This window comes from Poromitra crassiceps (genome assembly GCF_964638095.1).
Source record: "Poromitra crassiceps genome assembly, chromosome: 4".
Classification (NCBI taxonomy): domain Eukaryota; kingdom Metazoa; phylum Chordata; class Actinopteri; order Beryciformes; family Melamphaidae; genus Poromitra; species Poromitra crassiceps.
In genome coordinates, this window is record NC_139626.1 from 3,571,500 (window position 1) to 3,593,520 (window position 22,021).

Below are 22,021 nucleotides of genomic sequence, written 5' to 3' on the forward strand. Positions count from 1 at the left end.
AGAGATCTGCAGCATGCAGTAACGTAGTGTATCAGACCCAGAGAGAGCTCTGCAGCATGCAGTAACATAGTGTATCAGACCCAGAGAGAGATCTGCAGCATGCAGTAACGTAGTGTATCAGACCCAGAGAGAGATCTGCAGCATGCAGTAACGTAGTGTATCAGACCCAGAGAGAGATCTGCAGCATGCAGTAACATAGTGTATCAGACCCAGAGAGAGATGTGCAGCATGCAGTAACATAGTGTATCAGACCCAGAGAGAGCTCTGCAGCATGCAGTAACATAGTGTATCAGACCCAGAGAGAGATCTGCAGCATGCAGTAACATGGTGTATCAGACCCAGAGAGAGATCTGCAGCATGCAGTAACATAGTGTATCAGACCCAGAGAGAGATCTGCAGCATGCAGTAACATAGTGTATCAGACCCAGAGAGAGATCTGCAGCATGCAGTAACATAGTGTATCAGACCCAGAGAGAGATCTGCAGCATGCAGTAACATAGTGTATCAGACCCAGAGAGAGATCTGCAGCATGCAGTAACATGGTGTATCAGACCCAGAGAGAGATCTGCAGCATGCAGTAACATAGTGTATCAGACCCAGAGAGAGATCTGCAGCATGCAGTAACATAGTGTATCAGACCCAGAGAGAGATCTGCAGCATGCAGTAACATAGTGTATCAGACCCAGAGAGAGATCTGCAGCATGCAGTAACATAGTGTATCAGACCCAGAGAGAGATCTGCAGCATGCAGTAACATAGTGTATCAGACCCAGAGAGCGCTCTGCAGCATGTAGTAACATAGTGTATCAGACCCAGAGAGAGATCTGCAGCATGCAGTAACATAGTGTATCAGACCCAGAGAGCGCTCTGCAGCATGTAGTAACATAGTGTATCAGACCCAGAGAGAGATCTGCAGCATGCAGTAACATAGTGTATCAGACCCAGAGAGAGCTCTGCAGCATGTAGTAACATAGTGTATCAGACCCAGAGAGAGATCTGCAGCATGCAGTAACATAGTGTATCAGACCCAGAGAGCGCTCTGCAGCATGTAGTAACATAGTGTATCAGCGTAAGAACTCTCATGGGTCTGGCGTTGAGACTAGTCAGCCACTTACTGTCGCACTGAAATGCTAGGCCATTATGTCATAAGTATATGTATGTGTCAGATGACAGAGAGAGCTTTGATTGCCTATTGGCTACAACGTCTTAAGTTTCGAGAGATGTTCTTATCAGGGATGCCTATTACTGTATCCCTATGCAACTAATCTCTCCCTACTGACCCTATAGACATGCAACCTTAGGAAGATGCTATACTGTTCAAGCCACAGTCTGTGCAACCACACCATGTAAGCTGATAACATACTTATTAATGAAAGTTGTAACTTGAGAAGCTCTCAGTGTGAGGAGCTCTGTCACTGTTCTATCAATAATGTGATCAACCTTGACGAATGTGCTGCTGTTTTGTGAGATGTGAGGATACATTTAGGCAAATCTGGAAGTCACACACAGCTGACCATAAACCAGGTGTAAAGATCTGAACACAATGTGAGCCAGGCTACCTCCAGATGTGGTCAGGAAGATCTGATCACATCCTGATCATGATGCATTTACACCTTGCATGCATTTTTCCTTATCCAGATATCATCCAGATAACATATGTGGATACAGGTCACATTTAAAAGCCAGGTGTAAGTGGGGTGTAATATGTACATGGTAGGAGTACATTTCCAATGCACTCCTATAGCAGAACTCTCATTTGGATGGAAAAAACATAGCCTCATGTACTCGAGAGATTCTGTAACTGAACTGAAAGTGATGGAAGAAATGTTACAACTTATTCCAAAGCAGGGGTTAATTGTCCCGGCTTAATGCTACACACCTAAGAATAGCTGCAAAATCAACAACAAGTCTATCTTAATATAAATCAGTGTTGCATGAGATGAACTCTTCTTATTCTAATTACAAAATTATCTTTGTAATTTCTTGCCAATAGGAGGATTATTTATATTGCCAATGGGAGGCTTAACTCTAGGTTCATCAAACTCCCCAGTTGATAACAAACATCTACCGTAATGGCTGCAGCCATGTGAAGAATATGGAAAAGGCAAAAAAATAATCGTTGTGATGACATGGGTGGCTCAGTGGTTAGCGCTGTTGCCTCACAGCAAGAAGGTCCCGGGTTCGAACCCCGGTCCGTCCCAGGTCCTTGCTGTGTGGAGTTTGCATGTTCTCCCCGTGTTTGTGTGGGTTTCCACAGGGTGCTCTGGTTTCCTCCCACCATCAAAGACATGTATGTTAGGGTTAATACTCCTGTCAGTACCCCTGACCAAGGCACTGGCAAAAGAACTGGAGTTGCTCCCCGGGCGCTGCACTGCGGCTGCCCACTGCTCCTAGTTCTAGGAAGGTTCCTAGTAGAGGATGGGTCAAATGCAGAGGTTGAACTTCCCCATGGGGATAAATAAAGGATAACTTAATGAAAATACATATTTATTATGATGTACCTCCATGCTCTCCCTCCCAAGCAGAGAGGAGTACTGAGTGACTTCCCTCTTATTGTCTTCTACGCCTCAGAGAAAAGTCTTGGTCCACTAGCGAGCACTGGCACCAGCAGCAGCTAACAGCTCCTGTGACTAAACTCTGTGCTGTTTATTAGCCACAGGGAGGAGGATCCTAAATGTTTAGTATGTGAATTACACGCAGTCATTGAAAATCACTCTATAAAAATAGCTGTGTGAAGAGAAACATTACATTACATTACATTACGTCATTTGGCAGATGCTTTTATCCAAAGCGACTTACAATAACACATTTTTGTCAGCAATAGAGCAATCAACTATGCAGCACAGTCTGTGACAACTACAACTTCTGAAGGAATAGTGGTACAAGTTTAGTTTAGGTTATTTTATTTATTTATTTTTTAGAAAGAAGTTAGATCAAGAAGGGCCCAGATGGAGCCTGAAAAGGTGTGTCTTTAGTCTTTTCCAAAAGATCGGCAGTGATTCGGCCGTCCTGACCGAAGGTGGAAGCTCGTTCCACCATTGAGGTGCCAGGGGACGGGAAGAGTCGAGATCGGGATGAGCGACTTTTGAGCCCCCGTAGTGAAGGAGGAGTGAGGCGACCTCAAGTGACTTGTTGCAGTCAATGAAAACAGAAAGATGCATCTTCACATCAGAGGTGGATGAATGTGAGCATGTTGGCAGGGATTCACCTTTCTTGCCCCGAAACCATTCAATTAGAAATCCTTTCTTTTTTTGGGGTGTCTGCCTGTCAGGGTAGTCCAGCGGTAGAGTTGAGGTCTACACAAGGGTCGCAGGTTCGAGTCCCTGTGTCCCCCACCCCCCCCCGACTTGGTCAGGCGTCCATACAGGCACAATTGGCCGCTGTCTGCTGGTGAGAAGCCGAATTAAGGGTGTGTGTCCAGGCCTCTGCAATTCTGGTTGGTCGGGGCACCTGTTCCGGGGGGGGGGGGGGGGGGGGGGTAATCTACGGCTCTCGGCAGAGGGGGTGGAGCAACGACCGGGACAGCAGGGGGAATTTGCCAGGGCAGAAAAGGGGAGAGAGAAAAACAAAGCTCGATTAAAAAGAAAGAAAGAAATATTTTTTTTATTTGGCCTTGTTTTGGTTTGTTCTCTGTTCTCCAGTATGACCCTATTAACACACTAAATATATTATGCAACACTAAAGATATTATACCCCTATGCAACACGCCCACCTCTGAACGGGCTTGATTCAAAGTTGTTGTTGTTGTTGTTGTTGTTATTTAGTATGTGGTTGACTTAAAGCTGTTGCAGAGATTTGAGGCAATGATCGTGCGCCATATTGTCCAACTCTGACCGTGCTGTCACATGTTCCCCCCGCAGCGTGCCATATTGTCCTGCTCTGACCGTGCTGTCACATGTTCCCCCCGCAGCGTGCCATATTGTCCTGCTCTGACGTGCTGTCACATGTTCCCCCCGCAGCGTGCCATATTGTCCAACTCTGACCGTGCTGTCACATGTTCCCCCCGCAGCGTGCCATATTGTCCAACTCTGACGTGCTGTCACATGTTCCCCCCGCAGCGTGCCATATTGTCCTGCTCTGACGTGCTGTCACATGTTCCCCCCGCAGCGTGCCATATTGTCCAACTCTGACCGTGCTGTCACATGTTCCCCCCGCAGCGTGCCATATTGTCCAACTCTGACCGTGCTGTCACATGTTCCCCCCGCAGCGTGCCATATTGTCCTGCTCTGACGTGCTGTCACATGTTCCCCCCGCAGCGTGCCATATTGTCCTGCTCTGACGGTGCTGTCACATGTTCCCCCCGCAGCGTGCCATATTGTCCAACTCTGACCGTGCTGTCACATGTTCCCCCCGCAGCGTGCCATATTGTCCAACTCTGACGTGCTGTCACATGTTCCCCCCGCAGCGTGCCATATTGTCCTGCTCTGACCGTGCTGTCACATGTTCCCCCCGCAGCGTGCCATATTGTCCTGCTCTGACGTGCTGTCACATGTTCCCCCCGCAGCGTGCCATATTGTCCTGCTCTGACCGTGCTGTCACATGTTCCCCCCGCAGCGTGCCATATTGTCCTGCTCTGACGTGCTGTCACATGTTCCCCCCGCAGCGTGCCATATTGTCCTGCTCTGACGGGCTGTCACATGTTCCCCCCGCAGCGTGCCATATTGTCCTGCTCTGACCGTGCTGTCACATGTTCCCCCGCAGCGTGCCATATTGTCCTGCTCTGACGTGCTGTCACATGTTCCCCCCGCAGCGTGCCATATTGTCCTGCTCTGACGTGCTGTCACATGTTCCCCCCGCAGCGTGCCATATTGTCCTGCTCTGACGGGCTGTCACATGTTCCCCCCGCAGCGTGCCATATTGTCCTGCTCTGACGGGCTGTCACATGTTCCCCCCGCAGCGTGCCATATTGTCCAACTCTGACCGTGCTGTCACATGTTCCCCCCGCAGCGTGCCATATTGTCCTGCTCTGACGGGCTGTCACATGTTCCCCCCGCAGCGTGCCATATTGTCCTGCTCTGACCGTGCTGTCACATGTTCCCCCGCAGCGTGCCATATTGTCCTGCTCTGACGTGCTGTCACATGTTCCCCCCGCAGCGTGCCATATTGTCCTGCTCTGACGTGCTGTCACATGTTCCCCCCGCAGCGTGCCATATTGTCCTGCTCTGACGGGCTGTCACATGTTCCCCCCGCAGCGTGCCATATTGTCCTGCTCTGACGGGCTGTCACATGTTCCCCCCGCAGCGTGCCATATTGTCCTGCTCTGACGTGCTGTCACATGTTCCCCCGCAGCGTGCCATATTGTCCTGCTCTGACCGTGCTGTCACATGTTCCCCCGCAGCGTGCCATATTGTCCTGCTCTGACGTGCTGTCACATGTTCCCCCCGCAGCGTGCCATATTGTCCTGCTCTGACGTGCTGTCACATGTTCCCCCCGCAGCGTGCCATATTGTCCTGCTCTGACCGTGCTGTCACATGTTCCCCCCGCAGCGTGCCATATTGTCCTGCTCTGACGTGCTGTCACATGTTCCCCCCGCAGCGTGCCATATTGTCCTGCTCTGACGTGCTGTCACATGTTCCCCCCGCAGCGTGCCATATTGTCCAACTCTGACGTGCTGTCACATGTTCCCCCCGCAGCGTGCCATATTGTCCTGCTCTGACGTGCTGTCACATGTTCCCCCGCAGCGTGCCATATTGTCCTGCTCTGACGTGCTGTCACATGTTCCCCCGCAGCGTGCCATATTGTCCTGCTCTGACGTGCTGTCACATGTTCCCCCCGCAGCGTGCCATATTGTCCTGCTCTGACCGTGCTGTCACATGTTCCCCCCGCAGCGTGCCATATTGTCCTGCTCTGACGTGCTGTCACATGTTCCCCCGCAGCGTGCCATATTGTCCTGCTCTGACCGTGCTGTCACATGTTCCCCCCGCAGCGTGCCATATTGTCCTGCTCTGACCGTGCTGTCACATGTTCCCCCCGCAGCGTGCCATATTGTCCAACTCTGACCGTGCTGTCACATGTTCCCCCGCAGCGTGCCATATTGTCCTGCTCTGACCGTGCTGTCACATGTTCCCCCCGCAGCGTGCCAGTGTAACGGCCACAGCACGTGTGTGAACGGCAGCGTGTGCGAGCAGTGCAGGAACCTCACCACCGGCCCTCACTGCCAGACCTGCATGCCTGGATACCACGGAGACCCCACCAACGGCGGCAAGTGTCAAGGTGAGACTCGCCAGATTCGTCACGATAAAAGTACCACTTTGCATTGAGAACAGTTGGGAGTGCGTTTTCATCCTTTTTGTCCTTCCCTCCGAGAGGAAAAGCCTTCCGTGTTTGTCACGGCAGACAAACGCACCAGCATAGAGTGCGTTTACATGCACACCAATAAACTGATAACTGTGAGTAATCAGTTTATGGCAATAATCTGATTTCTGCGTTTACATGCCCTTTAATAATCCGACAATAGGAAAAATCCGGGTTTACATGATTCAGTCAATTAGTCTGATTTCTCTCCAGAAGGCGGCGGTAATTCAACTTTTTACATGCAACTTGTACATGCGCAGATGTATAAACCCACAAGAAACCTGATACGCTGTATACATGCACTCAAAAGACAGGTTATTGGCCAAAAACCTAGGTATGTTTATCGGTTTATTCATAACCCGATAACGGCCATAAACGGATAAAGCTTATCGGTTTATGCTGTTTACATGACCATTTGAATAATCAGGTAACTCCAGCAATCCGCTAATAAACTGTTTATTGTCTGCATGTAAACGCACTCATAGATGCCATTTCAAATCTTCCCATAAATACTGAAGCTGGAGTAGGATCATATCTGGCTATTATTAGCCCTTGGTACATTGCTGATATCATAATTTCCCTCAAAATATTGGCACTGTCAACTGCTTCCATCAAGAAAGACATGTAAAGACAGGTCACTCAAAATAGTTTTTCTACTGACGATTACAATGTAGTCTAGTCAGTGATCTTAGAGATGATTTATTAGGAGCTTCTCCAGCTGGATCATACTGCTGCCTTTGATTTGGACTGGATCCTGAATATGTATCTGCAGTAGTAATTCCACATGTAATAATTAGTTACATAATGTGTAATATATCATTTATATGTATGTAATCTGTTGTGTGATGACTCTGAGTGATGACCATCCAGTAATATAGTATCATAACCAATAGAGGGCACTGTTGTGTATTGATTAGAATGTGTGAAAAATGCTTTGGGGCTGTTTGATTAGTGAACAGGCTCCGTGTGTTTCAAGACTGAACAGAGTCAGGGAAAGAGCTTTCTGCTGTTATATTGTTGATTGTGGCAAATCCATTGAAATATCAATCTCACTTAAAAAAACAGACTGGATCCAGTATAGACCAGACTTGCTACTCGTTGAGATCTGAAGGTGAGGTTGAAGGTGAAAGACGCCGTTCCTGCAGTATAGTATATCGTTTCTGCGTTTTCTCCCACCCTCAAATCCCACGTTGAAAATAGAAATCAAAATCAAATATGTGTCATCTTGATTTTGGTTGACTTCCCCTTTCAATATCGTCTGGACGCACACGCGTGCGCGCACACACGCACACACACACACACACACACGCACGCACAAGCCTCAGTCACAGTCATTTCCGACCACAAGAGGTTTGGTTAAATGCCTTAAATCCACACGCGTAGACCGACGATAGTATTTACACCCATTCTCCACATTAAAGCCAGCAGGCATTATGTGCTTTGCTTTCAAAAGCAAATGGCCTTGTAAATAGCAGGTTGCACTCACTCATCTGAATGCACTGAGCAGGAGACACACAGATAGTAAAGCAGCATTATGGATGTACATCAAAGCTGTCTCAGATTATTATTATTATTATTTTTTTATGTAAATGATCACAATGTTACAATTTCAATCTCTGCCGTTCGCACTGTGACAAGAGCGTTTGACGCCTGCCCCACCAGGGCCTTTTATTATTGAATGAATTGGAGATTGACTGAGCAATGGTACTGGAGCTTCCTGGTCAAGAGGAGACCCATGCTGTCTCATTTCACACATGAAGAGCATTCCTGAGAACTGACGTGGACGTCATTGTTAGAATTGTTGCACGTGGGACACGCACGCACGCACACACACACACACACACACACACACACACACACGCACACACACACCTGGGAGCTTTGTGGTCTCAGGTATAATCTGCTAATACATAGGCTATTAGCCATTACATGTAAAGTGAAACTACACAGTTGAACACCCATGAAGGGAACATTCTTATGGCTGTTTTTTTTTTTGTTGCTTTAGACTAGAGCCCGAGGAGAAAATGACCCAAATGCATGAAGTTCCATTATGACTTAAGTGCTTTTCATGCTTTCCTTTGAAGATAAGGAATCCATTGCATAATGGCCGAGTGCATATTCCGTTTTGAGTGTTTAGCGTACATCAGGCTCTAGTGGTGTCTGAGGCGAGCAGCGGTCTGTACATCAGGCTCTAGTGGTGTCTGAGGCGAGCAGCGGTCTGTACATCAGGCTCTAGTGGTGTCTGAGGCGAGCAGCGGCCTGTACATCAGGCTCTAGTGGTGTCTGAGGCGAGCAGCGGTCTGTACATCAGGCTCTAGTGGTGTCTGAGGCGAGCAGCGGCCTGTACATCAGGCTCTAGTGGTGTCTGAGGCGAGCAGGGGCCTGTACATCAGGCTCTAGTGGTGTCTGAGGCGAGCAGCGGCCTGTACATCAGGCTCTAGTGGTGTCTGAGGCGAGCAGCGGCCTGTACATCAGGCTCTAGTGGTGTCTGAGGCGAGCAGCGGCCTGTACATCAGGCTCTAGTGGTGTCTGAGGCGAGCAGCGGCCTGTACATCAGGCTCTAGTGGTGTCTGAGGCGAGCAGGGGCCTGTACATCAGGCTCTAGTGGTGTCTGAGGCGAGCAGCGGCCTGTACATCAGGCTCTAGTGGTGTCTGAGGCGAGCAGGGGCCTGTACATCAGGCTCTAGTGGTGTCTGAGGTGAGCAGCGGCCTGTACATTAGGCTCTAGTGGTGTCTGAGGCGAGCAGCGGCCTGTACATCAGGCTCTAGTGGTGTCTGAGGCGAGCAGGGGCCTGTACATCAGGCTCTAGTGGTGTCTGAGGCGAGCAGCGGCCTGTACATCAGGCTCTAGTGGTGTCTGAGGCGAGCAGGGGCCTGTACATCAGGCTCTAGTGGTGTCTGAGGTGAGCAGCGGCCTGTACATCAGGCTCTAGTGGTGTCTGAGGCGAGCAGCGGCCTGTACATCAGGCTCTAGTGGTGTCTGAGGCGAGCAGCGGCCTGTACATCAGGCTCTAGTGGTGTCTGAGGCGAGCAGCGGCCTGTACATCAGGCTCTAGTGGTGTCTGAGGCGAGCAGCGGCCTGTACATCAGGCTCTAGTGGTGTCTGAGGCGAGCAGGGGCCTGTACATCAGGCTCTAGTGGTGTCTGAGGCGAGCAGCGGCCTGTACATCAGGCTCTAGTGGTGTCTGAGGTGAGCAGGGGCCTGTACATCAGGCTCTAGTGGTGTCTGAGGCGAGCAGGGGCCTGTACATCAGGCTCTAGTGGTGTCTGAGGCGAGCAGCGGCCTGTACATCAGGCTCTAGTGGTGTCTGAGGCGAGCAGCGGCCTGTACATCAGGCTCTAGTGGTGTCTGAGGCGAGCAGGGGCCTGTACATCAGGCTCTAGTGGTGTCTGAGGCGAGCAGGGGTCTGTACATCAGGCTCTAGTGGTGTCTGAGGTGAGCAGCGGCCTGTACATCAGGCTCTAGTGGTGTCTGAGGCGAGCAGCGGTCTGTACATCAGGCTCTAGTGGTGTCTGAGGCGAGCAGCGGTCTGTACATCAGGCTCTAGTGGTGTCTGAGGCGAGCAGCGGTCTGTACATCAGGCTCTAGTGGTGTCTGAGGCGAGCAGCGGCCTGTACATCAGGCTCTAGTGGTGTCTGAGGCGAGCAGCGGTCTGTACATCAGGCTCTAGTGGTGTCTGAGGCGAGCAGCGGCCTGTACATCAGGCTCTAGTGGTGTCTGAGGCGAGCAGGGGCCTGTACATCAGGCTCTAGTGGTGTCTGAGGCGAGCAGCGGCCTGTACATCAGGCTCTAGTGGTGTCTGAGGCGAGCAGCGGCCTGTACATCAGGCTCTAGTGGTGTCTGAGGCGAGCAGCGGCCTGTACATCAGGCTCTAGTGGTGTCTGAGGCGAGCAGCGGCCTGTACATCAGGCTCTAGTGGTGTCTGAGGCGAGCAGGGGCCTGTACATCAGGCTCTAGTGGTGTCTGAGGCGAGCAGCGGCCTGTACATCAGGCTCTAGTGGTGTCTGAGGCGAGCAGGGGCCTGTACATCAGGCTCTAGTGGTGTCTGAGGTGAGCAGCGGCCTGTACATTAGGCTCTAGTGGTGTCTGAGGCGAGCAGCGGCCTGTACATCAGGCTCTAGTGGTGTCTGAGGCGAGCAGGGGCCTGTACATCAGGCTCTAGTGGTGTCTGAGGCGAGCAGCGGCCTGTACATCAGGCTCTAGTGGTGTCTGAGGCGAGCAGGGGCCTGTACATCAGGCTCTAGTGGTGTCTGAGGTGAGCAGCGGCCTGTACATCAGGCTCTAGTGGTGTCTGAGGCGAGCAGCGGCCTGTACATCAGGCTCTAGTGGTGTCTGAGGCGAGCAGCGGCCTGTACATCAGGCTCTAGTGGTGTCTGAGGCGAGCAGCGGCCTGTACATCAGGCTCTAGTGGTGTCTGAGGCGAGCAGCGGCCTGTACATCAGGCTCTAGTGGTGTCTGAGGCGAGCAGGGGCCTGTACATCAGGCTCTAGTGGTGTCTGAGGCGAGCAGCGGCCTGTACATCAGGCTCTAGTGGTGTCTGAGGTGAGCAGGGGCCTGTACATCAGGCTCTAGTGGTGTCTGAGGCGAGCAGGGGCCTGTACATCAGGCTCTAGTGGTGTCTGAGGCGAGCAGCGGCCTGTACATCAGGCTCTAGTGGTGTCTGAGGCGAGCAGCGGCCTGTACATCAGGCTCTAGTGGTGTCTGAGGCGAGCAGGGGCCTGTACATCAGGCTCTAGTGGTGTCTGAGGCGAGCAGGGGTCTGTACATCAGGCTCTAGTGGTGTCTGAGGTGAGCAGCGGCCTGTACATCAGGCTCTAGTGGTGTCTGAGGCGAGCAGGGGTCTGTACATCAGGCTCTAGTGGTGTCTGAGGCGAGCAGCGGCCTGTACATCAGGCTCTAGTGGTGTCTGAGGCGAGCAGGGGCCTGTACATCAGGCTCTAGTGGTGTCTGAGGCGAGCAGCGGCCTGTACATCAGGCTCTAGTGGTGTCTGAGGCGAGCAGCGGCCTGTACATCAGGCTCTAGTGGTGTCTGAGGCGAGCAGGGGCCTGTACATCAGGCTCTAGTGGTGTCTGAGGCGAGCAGCGGCCTGTACATCAGGCTCTAGTGGTGTCTGAGGCGAGCAGCGGCCTGTACATCAGGCTCTAGTGGTGTCTGAGGCGAGCAGCGGCCTGTACATCAGGCTCTAGTGGTGTCTGAGGCGAGCAGGGGCCTGTACATCAGGCTCTAGTGGTGTCTGAGGTGAGCAGCGGCCTGTACATCAGGCTCTAGTGGTGTCTGAGGCGAGCAGCGGCCTGTACATCAGGCTCTAGTGGTGTCTGAGGCGAGCAGGGGCCTGTACATCAGGCTCTAGTGGTGTCTGAGGTGAGCAGCGGCCTGTACATCAGGCTCTAGTGGTGTCTGAGGCGAGCAGCGGCCTGTACATCAGGCTCTAGTGGTGTCTGAGGCGAGCAGCGGCCTGTACATCAGGCTCTAGTGGTGTCTGAGGCGAGCAGCGGCCTGTACATCAGGCTCTAGTGGTGTCTGAGGCGAGCAGCGGCCTGTACATCAGGCTCTAGTGGTGTCTGAGGCGAGCAGGGGCCTGTACATCAGGCTCTAGTGGTGTCTGAGGCGAGCAGGGGCCTGTACATCAGGCTCTAGTGGTGTCTGAGGCGAGCAGCGGCCTGTACATCAGGCTCTAGTGGTGTCTGAGGCGAGCAGGGGCCTGTACATCAGGCTCTAGTGGTGTCTGAGGCGAGCAGCGGCCTGTACATCAGGCTCTAGTGGTGTCTGAGGCGAGCAGCGGTCTGTACATCAGGCTCTAGTGGTGTCTGAGGCGAGCAGCGGCCTGTACATCAGGCTCTAGTGGTGTCTGAGGCGAGCAGCGGCCTGTATCTGTCTCCTCCGTGCATCATAACCTCTCCAGCTGAAGGTCAGTCGTTCTTAAGCAGGGGGAGAATATTAAGCATCTCTCTGGGTTTTCTTCTGTGACGTGACATGGATGGATGGATTGTGGGAATTGTAGGCTTTAGCGTACCCTCAGGATAGCTCCATCTAATGCTAATCAAGAATCTATCTGTCCCTCTCTCCTTCTCCCCATCTTCTGACGCATCTGTGTTCTTCTGCTCCTTCTAGCCTGTAAGTGTAATGGTCATGCCAATGTGTGCCAGGTGTTAACTGGCAAGTGCTTCTGCACCACCAAGGGGATTAAAGGAGACCAGTGCCAGCTGTGAGTACTGCACACACACACACACACACACACACACACACACACACACACACACACACACACACACACACACAGATGTCTTGTCATTTTGTAGTTTTTAAATGTAGTATGAACGATTGAACTTATAAGATTTTGTGGAATAGGGGTTCAATAGTTCCACATCAGGCTATGGCCACAGCTTCTCTCACTAAGGAGACTAATTCCAACCACATCTAGCAAACCTTTGATGGGCAACACAGAGGTCAAATGGGGGTGTGCAGAGGTCAAACGGGGGCAGTTGTGCTGTCGATGTTCCAACTGAAATCACCGACTTAAAGTAGTCGTGTTTCCATTAACCTCAGAAATGCGCAAAATCTAAATATCGTAATAGAAATTGGGTAATGAAAACACGTAAATTTCGAAAAACCTCCCAAATATCGCAAAAAGCTTTTGCGCTCTCATGAGGTAGTTTTTCAGACATGTCGATATAGCAGTTTATCGCAAAAGTGTAATGGAAACACTTTTTCCGCATTTGCACGTCATGTGACCCATCTTGTTAAAAGTCTCCATGAAATGACCTCCCATTACTTTTACATACTGGAAAATGTACCGTAATCAGAATATCTTTCATGGTGACCTCATTCTGCACTAGTAGGCATAATTAGTAGTAGTATAAATATCTTTGCCACCCCTCCCAACAAATAAATTTGCCTTTCTCTTCCCTGTCTCAAATTACATTGGTTTCTAATTTTTTAACGATCCCTCAGTGCATTGTGTCGCGCCCCAACATCCTGTTTCAACAGGAAATGCGTCCATCCAGTACAGGAAGTAAAGATGCCATTCCACAGGGCCTTTAATTAGGGAATGGGTTTCATAGATGGGCTGTACGGTCACAGAAGTTCCACATAACATTAAGAACCCTGTACATTTTTCAGTCCAAATGAATTAAATCACTGCTAAAGTGAGTTAGATTTCCATGGCAGAGCGATCACAAGAACATGGATTTGTGAGCGCTCAGATCAGCCCACGTTCTCTGGGCCTCCATAATGATTTGGTGGTGTAAACAGTAACACCATCACTTGGTGTTATTGGCCTTTAACTCCACCTCCAGGAGCATTTCTGCTGACATGGTGGATTCTCCCCCTCTCTCCTTATCTATGTGCTTTCCCAGTTGTAAGCAGAATGGACACTTAACTTTTTAATACCCCTAATGCAGTAAGAGTTATGGAGGGGTCATCGGGCAAACATGAGCACACACGCACGCACGCACACACACACACACCACGGTGTGCACACACACACACCCACGCACAGACACACACCACGGTGTACACACACACACACCCACCCACCCACGCACACACACACACACACACCACGGTGTGCACACACACACACCCACCCACGCACACACACACACCACGGCACGGTGTACACACACACACACCCACCCACGCACACACACACACCACGGTGTACATTACACCACCCACGCACGCACACACACACACCACGGTGTACACACACACACACCCACCCACGCACACACACACACACACCACGGTGTACATTACACCACCCACGCACGCACACACACACACCACGGTGTACACACACACACACCCACCCACGCACACACACACACCACGGTGTACATTACACCACCCACGCACGCACACACACACCACGGTGTACATTTTCTCTCTTTCTCTAAAGCCTCAAAGTGTCTCCCACACTGCGTACCCACATCAAAACCACGTGTCTGCCTACTGTGGTCAGCGTCGGACATTTCCAAATGTGCGGGAGCTGCACACATTCACACACACCGAGGGGGGGTACGGTGGTGCAGTGGTAAGCGCTGTCGCCTCACAGCTCGAAGGTCCAGGGTTCGATTCCCACCTCGACGTTGTAAACGCTGAAGGAATGCGTGCCCGTCCGCATGTCCTCGAGTGCCCACCGCCCAGGTGGGGTCGTCTAAAGGGCCTTTCTGTGTGGAGTTTGCATGTTCTCCCCGTGCCTCCCGGGGGTTTCCTTCATATAGGAACCCCCTTCACCAAAACATGCAATATCCTGGTTGCTAATGTGGTTCCTCCTCTGATGGTTAAGGGCGCCTGTTCAGAGGGAGGGGAACTGGTTGGAATAGCGTGATCCTCCCACGTGCTATGTCCTACCGGTGAAGCTTCCCCTGTCAGGTGAAAAGAAGCGGCTGGCTAACTGCTAATGTCTCGGAGGAAGCATGGAGCCAGTTTCGGCTCTCCCCAGATCGGCAGAGGGTGGAGTAGCAACCAGGATAAATAAATTAAATTAGCACTAATGGGGGATAAAAATGGGATAAAAAACAAAAAAACACACACACCTAGCAGCTGTGTGATAGCATATTGATAGCATATTGCCGTTGTCACGCCGAGAAATAGGCGCACGTGTTTACATCATGGGTGTAGGAAGCATTGAGAATGTGGACGGGACAATCTATTCAGGGGCTCTGTGTGGGGGTCGTCCCGCGTGCACATTTTAACAGTAGAGTAGACGTCATGTCCTGTATTCTGGTGCTTACAGGTGGTTTGATACTTTTACCAGGCTATACAGTACTAGCATGAGAAACATTATGGGTACGTTTTGTAATTTCATGCAGAGGAAGTGGTCGGCCCCAGATGACATCATTTGAACATAATAAGCTAAAAGTACAGACATTGATTTGATGACAAATTCAGAGCCATCTTTAATAATAACCACTGAGTTCATTTAAACTTAGGGCTAGGCGATCACGATAATCACAAAGATCCCCCCCACAAAATGGCCCCTGTGAGAAGGCTCTATAGAGAGCCGCAGGGATGACGTATTTTTGTAGGCAGAATGCGGAAGTCCCGAACTTCCTGGTTCTACACTGTTTCTGTCTATGGGATTTTTGAATGGGTTTTTGCCGCGATGCTTCAAATAAGGTATCTGGGCAACGCAAGATTAATCAAACGCGAACCAGAGTTCCGTCGGATAATCTTCACACATGAGGACCACTTTCATGAGTTTTGAAGCGTAAATGCGAGCCCTAGAAGTAAAATGCTCGAGCTAAGCTAATCCAGAACTACACACTGTCGCATAGGCTTCCACGTCACGTCAGCACTCAACCTGGACTGTTGTTGATGTGTGCACTGATTACCCCGGGCTGAACGGGCTGAACCAGGTGAGGGAAAGAGAATTTCCGTGTTCGCCCTTTGAAGTGGTGACGTTATTGACGTATATATCCCCATCGACTCAAAAGTGTAGTCTCATTTAGCCGTTTGCTAGCTAGCCGTCCTTTTAACGGCAAGTAAAAGCTTCAAAACTCGTAAAAGTGGTCCTCCTGTGTGAAGATGATATTACTAAACACTGGTTCGCGTTTGATTAAGCCAGCGTTGCCCAGAGAGATTATTAGAAGCATCGCGCCAAAAACCCATTCAAAACTCCCATAGGCGAAAACTGTGAAGAACCAGGGCTGTTAGCATCGATGATTTCCGGACTCGTTACTGCGGCTCTCTATTGGTCGGCCATATAGACTTTGCCAAGCTTTGATTTTCAGTAAGCTAACAACTTCCTGAACATTTTGTGGTGACCCACTTTAATTCAGCTACCTGGCATCTGGACATCAATGCCTATGACTAGCTAATGTTAGCGGCACACTCGTGTGTGTGTGTGTGTGTGTGTGTGTGTGTGTGTGTGTGTGCGTGCGCGCGTGCTAGATGAGAATCAGCCTGGGTGCAAGGTAGCGGTGAAGACGTGCTATGGAATTTAATAAGCAAGCAGAATGGATTTGAGAATGAAGCACTGACAGCGCTCGCAAAACGTTTGCTGCAGTGGCAACAGCAGTTTGTTTGGAATAAACAGAAGACAAACTAGGTAGTTCAACGACCTAGTTTGTTGGCGTGAGCAGCGATCGCCACCGCGGCTGAACAGACAAAGAAAATATTGATTCATCAACAGAAGATCCAAAGGGAAAATCAACACAGTACTGGACACACCGACTGTGAAGTGCAGAGCAAAAACACCACAACAGTGATCGCTTTTTGGCACCAAAGATGTCTCACAGATTGCCACTTAAACAAAACATTGATTTTGTGCCCTTCTTCCTAAGGATAGCTTGGATACTTATCTCCTGCAAGAAGGCAGCAGCACATTAGGGTACATGAAAACAGAAGCATTATCTAGTAAACATATTCACATTAGCCTGGGTAAACCCAGCCTCCACGTGACCTCTATGTACTATCAGTCACGGAGATAATGGATTGCTGAAGGTTGAGTCTAACTGTTAGATTAAGCTGCTGTTGGGCCAGACTTTAACGTTGATTATAATGCGTCTGGAAATGTTAACATACTTGTTGTAGCTCGTTGAGATCAGCACTAATTCCCTTCATTTTATGGACGTAGCTCCTTTGCTTCATTGTCGAACCTACAGTATCTCGGTAATATCGGCCATTTTGCTTTCATCAAGGCCTCTGGACTCGCATACACTTATAGCTCTTTTCACTTCATACTTTCCTTTTCCTCAACACGAGCGCATTTGCCTGCATAGTAGTAGCTAGTGTCCTCTAGAGAGAGAGTGGCGTCAGCGGAGGACCAAAATGCAAGACTCATTAGCCAATGAACAGCCAGGAATGGGTCTCGCGCTACTTTTGCATGCTAAAATAAAGCTGATAATGTACAGTTTGATTCAAGGGATGAAAAACCCTTTCAGAGTACAACACAAACTGTCTATTTTGCTGCAACTCGACAGTGCTGCTTAATCCAGGACCTTACTTCCTGGAACTCTTGAGAGTAAAAAACTGGTCCATTGGAGTGAATGGAGATGTCGGGACTCTTCTATCTAGACGGCTCTGGTAGTAGCTAACTCCGACCGAGAGACGGAAGGCTAATGCTATGCTAACTCTGACGCAGCCGCTACACGTCATTGACAAGGACGCACTCTCTGATTGGCAGATCATCAAATGGCTCTGAATAGACGAGCTGCCAGACGAAACGTACGTTACAGGCATAGTCTGTGATGTCATGTTGAAGGCTGGCTTCACCCAGGCTATATTCACATCATGCAAGAAAAAGCCTTAGAGAGAGGATACACACAAGGGGAGAGCACAACAGAATCAGAGAGCCAGAAAGAGACAAAGAAAAGTAGAGAGAAAGAGTATCCAGAGTAAGGTGGGTGGTTGGGGGGGGTCTTCTTCAAAGCGTCAACACTTTCTGCCAACCTCAGAATTGTGACTTGCACTAATGAGGAAATGTCACATTTATCACTGGCAGCAGATGGAATGCGATGCATTCGGATAGCACTCGGATAGCAGGTGGCTAACCGATGATGCCAACGACTCATATCTTCTACCCCACAAAATCAGAGTGGAGCATCAGAATAGGCCCGTCACCAGCAGGCTGATCTTCATCAGCCATTTAGAGGGAGGAGCTGCCTGCGCCTCCTTTCCCAATGTAACTCATTACTTTTCCAATGTAACTCATTACTCATTACCTTTCCCAATGTAACTCATTACTCATTATCAGCTTCAAATGCTAATCAGTAATACAAGCCATTAGAGCAAAGGTAGCTCCGTGGGGAGCCAACCCCAGGGTGCCCACAGGCCAGGTTCTAAAAATATATGTATTTTATCCCCCCCAACACTTGTATGAATGTGGAAAATAGCTAACATTTAACATTGAGAGTTGTATGTTTCTGTTGTCACCTATATAAACACGTGTTAACAGTTGTTCTCTTTTGAAATGCCAAAAAAGGGGAGTTTAAGAAGTTTCGCTTTAAACTCTTAATGTTCAAAAATGTGACACATGTGATATTGTTTCACTAGCGGTATGTTGAAACAGATGAATTGTTAATTAACAGAGAAGTCATTAAACTTGCACTTGTTGTGTATGTACGGTAAATACCCTCCAATTAAAGCTGGAAGTCTGCAGTTAAAGCACAGCTCCATTGTTTCATTTCAAGTCCACTGTGGTGCTGTACCGCCTAAATGATGAAGATTGTGTCCAATGTCCAAATATATATGGACCTAACTGTATATTTTCCTATGATAGCTTGGTAAAACATTATTAATGTAATAATGATTGTGAGGAATCATTAACAGTAACTAGTAGGGATGTCACAAGATATCGCGATATCAAAACGTGACAATATGTATCGTTGAGATGAAATCTCATATCGCGAGAAAAAGAAGCTGAACATGGTGGCACTGATCTGCATCTGATTGCATGCTCGCTCTCCTTTTCATTGCTTTGTTTGAACAGACGAGGGACGTTACAGACACACGGAGGATGAAAATGGTGAAATTACTCAAATTAGCGTGGAGGATGCCCGCTCAACTTACAAATCGATTGCAAAAAAATATTGTTAAAATATCATATCGTATCGTTATCGTGAACCCAATATCGTGTATCGTATCGTATCGTGAACTGAGTGTATCGTGACACCCCTAGTAATTACTGAACGCAGCTGAGTCTCCTGTAGCCAGTTAAATGCATAATATTTATTATGTAAAGATAACCGAGCAATTTTATATTATTCGGGAAGATCGTATCAAGCAGGTAGCCCTCCACATGGCTCATATTAAGTGTCTGTGTACTCTCACACTCAACATGCTTTTCCCCATTCAAACATGTCTGAGTAATACAACAAGTCATTACCTTTTTCTTTTCTTTTTTCAAATGTAATCTGATTTGTGTGTGTGTGTGTGTGTGTGTGTGTGTGTGTTTTGGCGGTTCACAGAGAGATGGTGAGAGAGAGAGGGGGAGGGGAGGTGGGGGTTGTTTACGGTTACCTTTTTGTAATATAATTTCTGCTATCCCATTACATGCCATCATGTCCTGTCTGACCCCTGCTGGCCGGAGTAAACCCGCGCAATAACCCTCAAAACAAAGATCTCTTCGCCGATTCCTCCGCAAGGGTACGCTCCCTTTTCAACAGATGCACATACTTGTGCGCACGGGCACGTACTCGCGCACACGTACTCGCGGGCACGTACTCGCGGGCACGTACTCGCGCGCACGTACTCGCGGGCACGTACTCGCACGCACGTACTCGCACGCACGTACTCGCGTGCTCGCACTCACGCACCGCCATCACCATTAAGAGCTCAAAATAATAGCTGCAGTAATGAAGCGGAGGGTGCATCAGTGCAGAATAGAATAGTACTTGAAAACAATTGATGGGAGCTGTGCTGCGTTACAGTGACGAGCCACACGACGTGGTGAGGGGGGATTTGTTATTGCCATGCTCATTGCCATGCATACATTTTCCAGGTCCCCTGCCTGTGCTGGAAGTAATAGGGTTAGCTCTGAGAGTGTGCACGTGTACGTGCACGCTCATGCACGTGTACGTGCACGCTCATGCATGTGTGAAGGACATTGTGTGTAGGTTCATAGCACATTCATTTTGTTTGGGGGTGTGTATGTGCCGGTGCGTGTGATGCATATAGTAGCATTTTGTCCGTTAAATCTGTGTGTGTGTGTGTGTGTGTGTGTGTGTGCGTGCACGAGCACGAGCACATACGAAGGTCCAAAGCAAGTGTAGATCAAATTAAGATACAGGGGAGGGGATGGCCTGGAGTTCAGATGTGTGCACTGCATGCATGCAGGTGTAGATTAAATTAAGATACAGTGTAGTGGAGTGGCATTATGTATTGCACTGCCAGAGTAGATGTTTGTGTGTTTCGCCATGCGAAAATGCCAGGCGACATAGCCAAGGAGCGACGCTCTGCAAGGTTCAAAAGCCAGTGGCGGCGTTTGTCCTCCGTCCTTTGTACCGTGGAGAAAGAGCACCCTGCCCTGTCCTTCCCTGTTCACCATTAACGGTGAGAGAGACAGAGCTCATCTCGCCCAATGATCTCAGTCCCCCGCCCCCCAACCCACTGCTAATGTGATGGACCCTTCCGCTGAACTACAGTTTGAAAAGCCTGGTTGATCAGGCCAATTAACATTGTTAAAGTAACCCCATTAGTATGTATCTTTATTTGTGTGTGTGTGTGTGTGTGTGTGTGTGTGTGTGTGTGTGTGTGTGTGTGTGTGTGTGTGTGTGTGTCTCTGCCCTAGAATTATACAATATGAGGGAAAAAATACTGTACCTCTACTATTTAAATTAATTGGTTAGTTGAAATAACGTGCATGTATATAGAGCTATATATACACACAAGTGCGTATGAGTTACTGTAGTATCTCCTATTTCCTTGTTATGAGGGTACAAGCACAGTCATTGGTCCACTAGAAATCAGCTATTAGGATGATTATCCCGTAATCTAATTAAAAGTGAAACCATGTAGGCTTATTTCAAAAATGTATTTACTGTAGGCTAACTGGCTTGGAATGCTCAACAGAACTGCAGCAAAATAGAACAGTAGTCACATGACTAATATCATTTAAATATGTATAAAAAACTTAGCTCAAAGAAATTTCAACAGCAATGCCTCGAAGCATGTCATCATAAAGTACATTTGACAACAAAGTGAAGTGCTATTTCACAAGGCGTTACTAGGTGTTGAATGTGAACTTGGGGTTACACTCTTACTGCTTGGGAGCGCAGTCTTTTTTTGCGACGCATTCTAAATTAATTTCTCAGTGGCATTGTTAAACGTGGGAACAAGCCGGTTGTTTCCTCGTGTTGTCTCTCTGCACCTGTCTGACATTTAGTTTGTCAACACGACGTTTGCCCCCTGAATCCAAAACTCTGCCCAACAACTGATGTTGCAATCTTTTCTAGGGAGTGAATCATCCTCACTGACTGTAACATTGTTAGTTAGGGAGTGAATCATCCTCACTGACTGTAACATTGTTAGTTAGGGAGTGAATCATCCTCACTGACTGTAACATTGTTAGTTAGGGAGTGAATCATCCTCACTGACTGTAACATTGTTAGTAACAACCACCTCCTCCTCGGTGGCATTCACTCCTCCACTCTCTAACTTATCCGCCCGTCCTCGCACTGAATGTTCAACACTCTGTCACATTCTAACAAGTTAGTTTGAATTGCGTCATGTGTAAAGCAGACTCATGTGTAAAGCAGACTCATGTGTAAAGCAGACTAATGAGTGAACAACATCTTAATGGTGTGTAGATATCTTGCGTGTTCATATTTCAATTTCAGCTTGATTCGTTGCGCAGCCCCTAGTGTGCACATCTATTATTATGGGCACCTTTTGTCAGGTGGAGTACAGCAACATGATGGCAAATGAGCTCAAAGTCAATTGCAGCAGAGTTAAGTGGTTGAGAGATTGCTGTGTTTGTGTGTGTGTGTGTGTGTGTCTGTGTGTGTGTGTGTGTGTGTGTGTGTGTGTGTGTGTGTGTGTGTGTGTGTGTGTGTGTGTGTGTGTGAGAGAGAGAGAGAGAGAGAGATGGGGTGAAGAATCCATCAAAGACTAGAAAGGAGAGAAAGAACACTGTATGCTCATGCTCATCTAAGGCATTTGGAAATCCATGCACATTTCAAAACGCACGCAGGCACGCATACACACTGAACACTGGATGGCACTCCATGGACATTACCAAAATGATCTTGCTTGGCAGTACTTAATTTAAAAGTCAAACAC

General features: G+C 49.0%; 1 protein-coding gene across 3 annotated transcripts in view; it reads left to right on the plus strand.

Moving 5' to 3' along the window:
- The window catches only part of atrnl1b (attractin-like 1b), a 152,721-nt gene that overhangs the window by 60,315 nt on the left and 70,385 nt on the right, over nucleotides 1-22,021 (plus strand). For all 3 annotated transcript variants that reach the window (XM_083634577.1, XM_083634579.1, XM_083634578.1), the window contains exons 19-20: nucleotides 6,075-6,212; nucleotides 12,407-12,500. In XM_083634577.1, coding sequence (XP_083490703.1) covers nucleotides 6,075-6,212; nucleotides 12,407-12,500 — 232 coding nt within the window. The remainder of the gene's footprint in view (nucleotides 1-6,074; nucleotides 6,213-12,406; nucleotides 12,501-22,021) is intronic.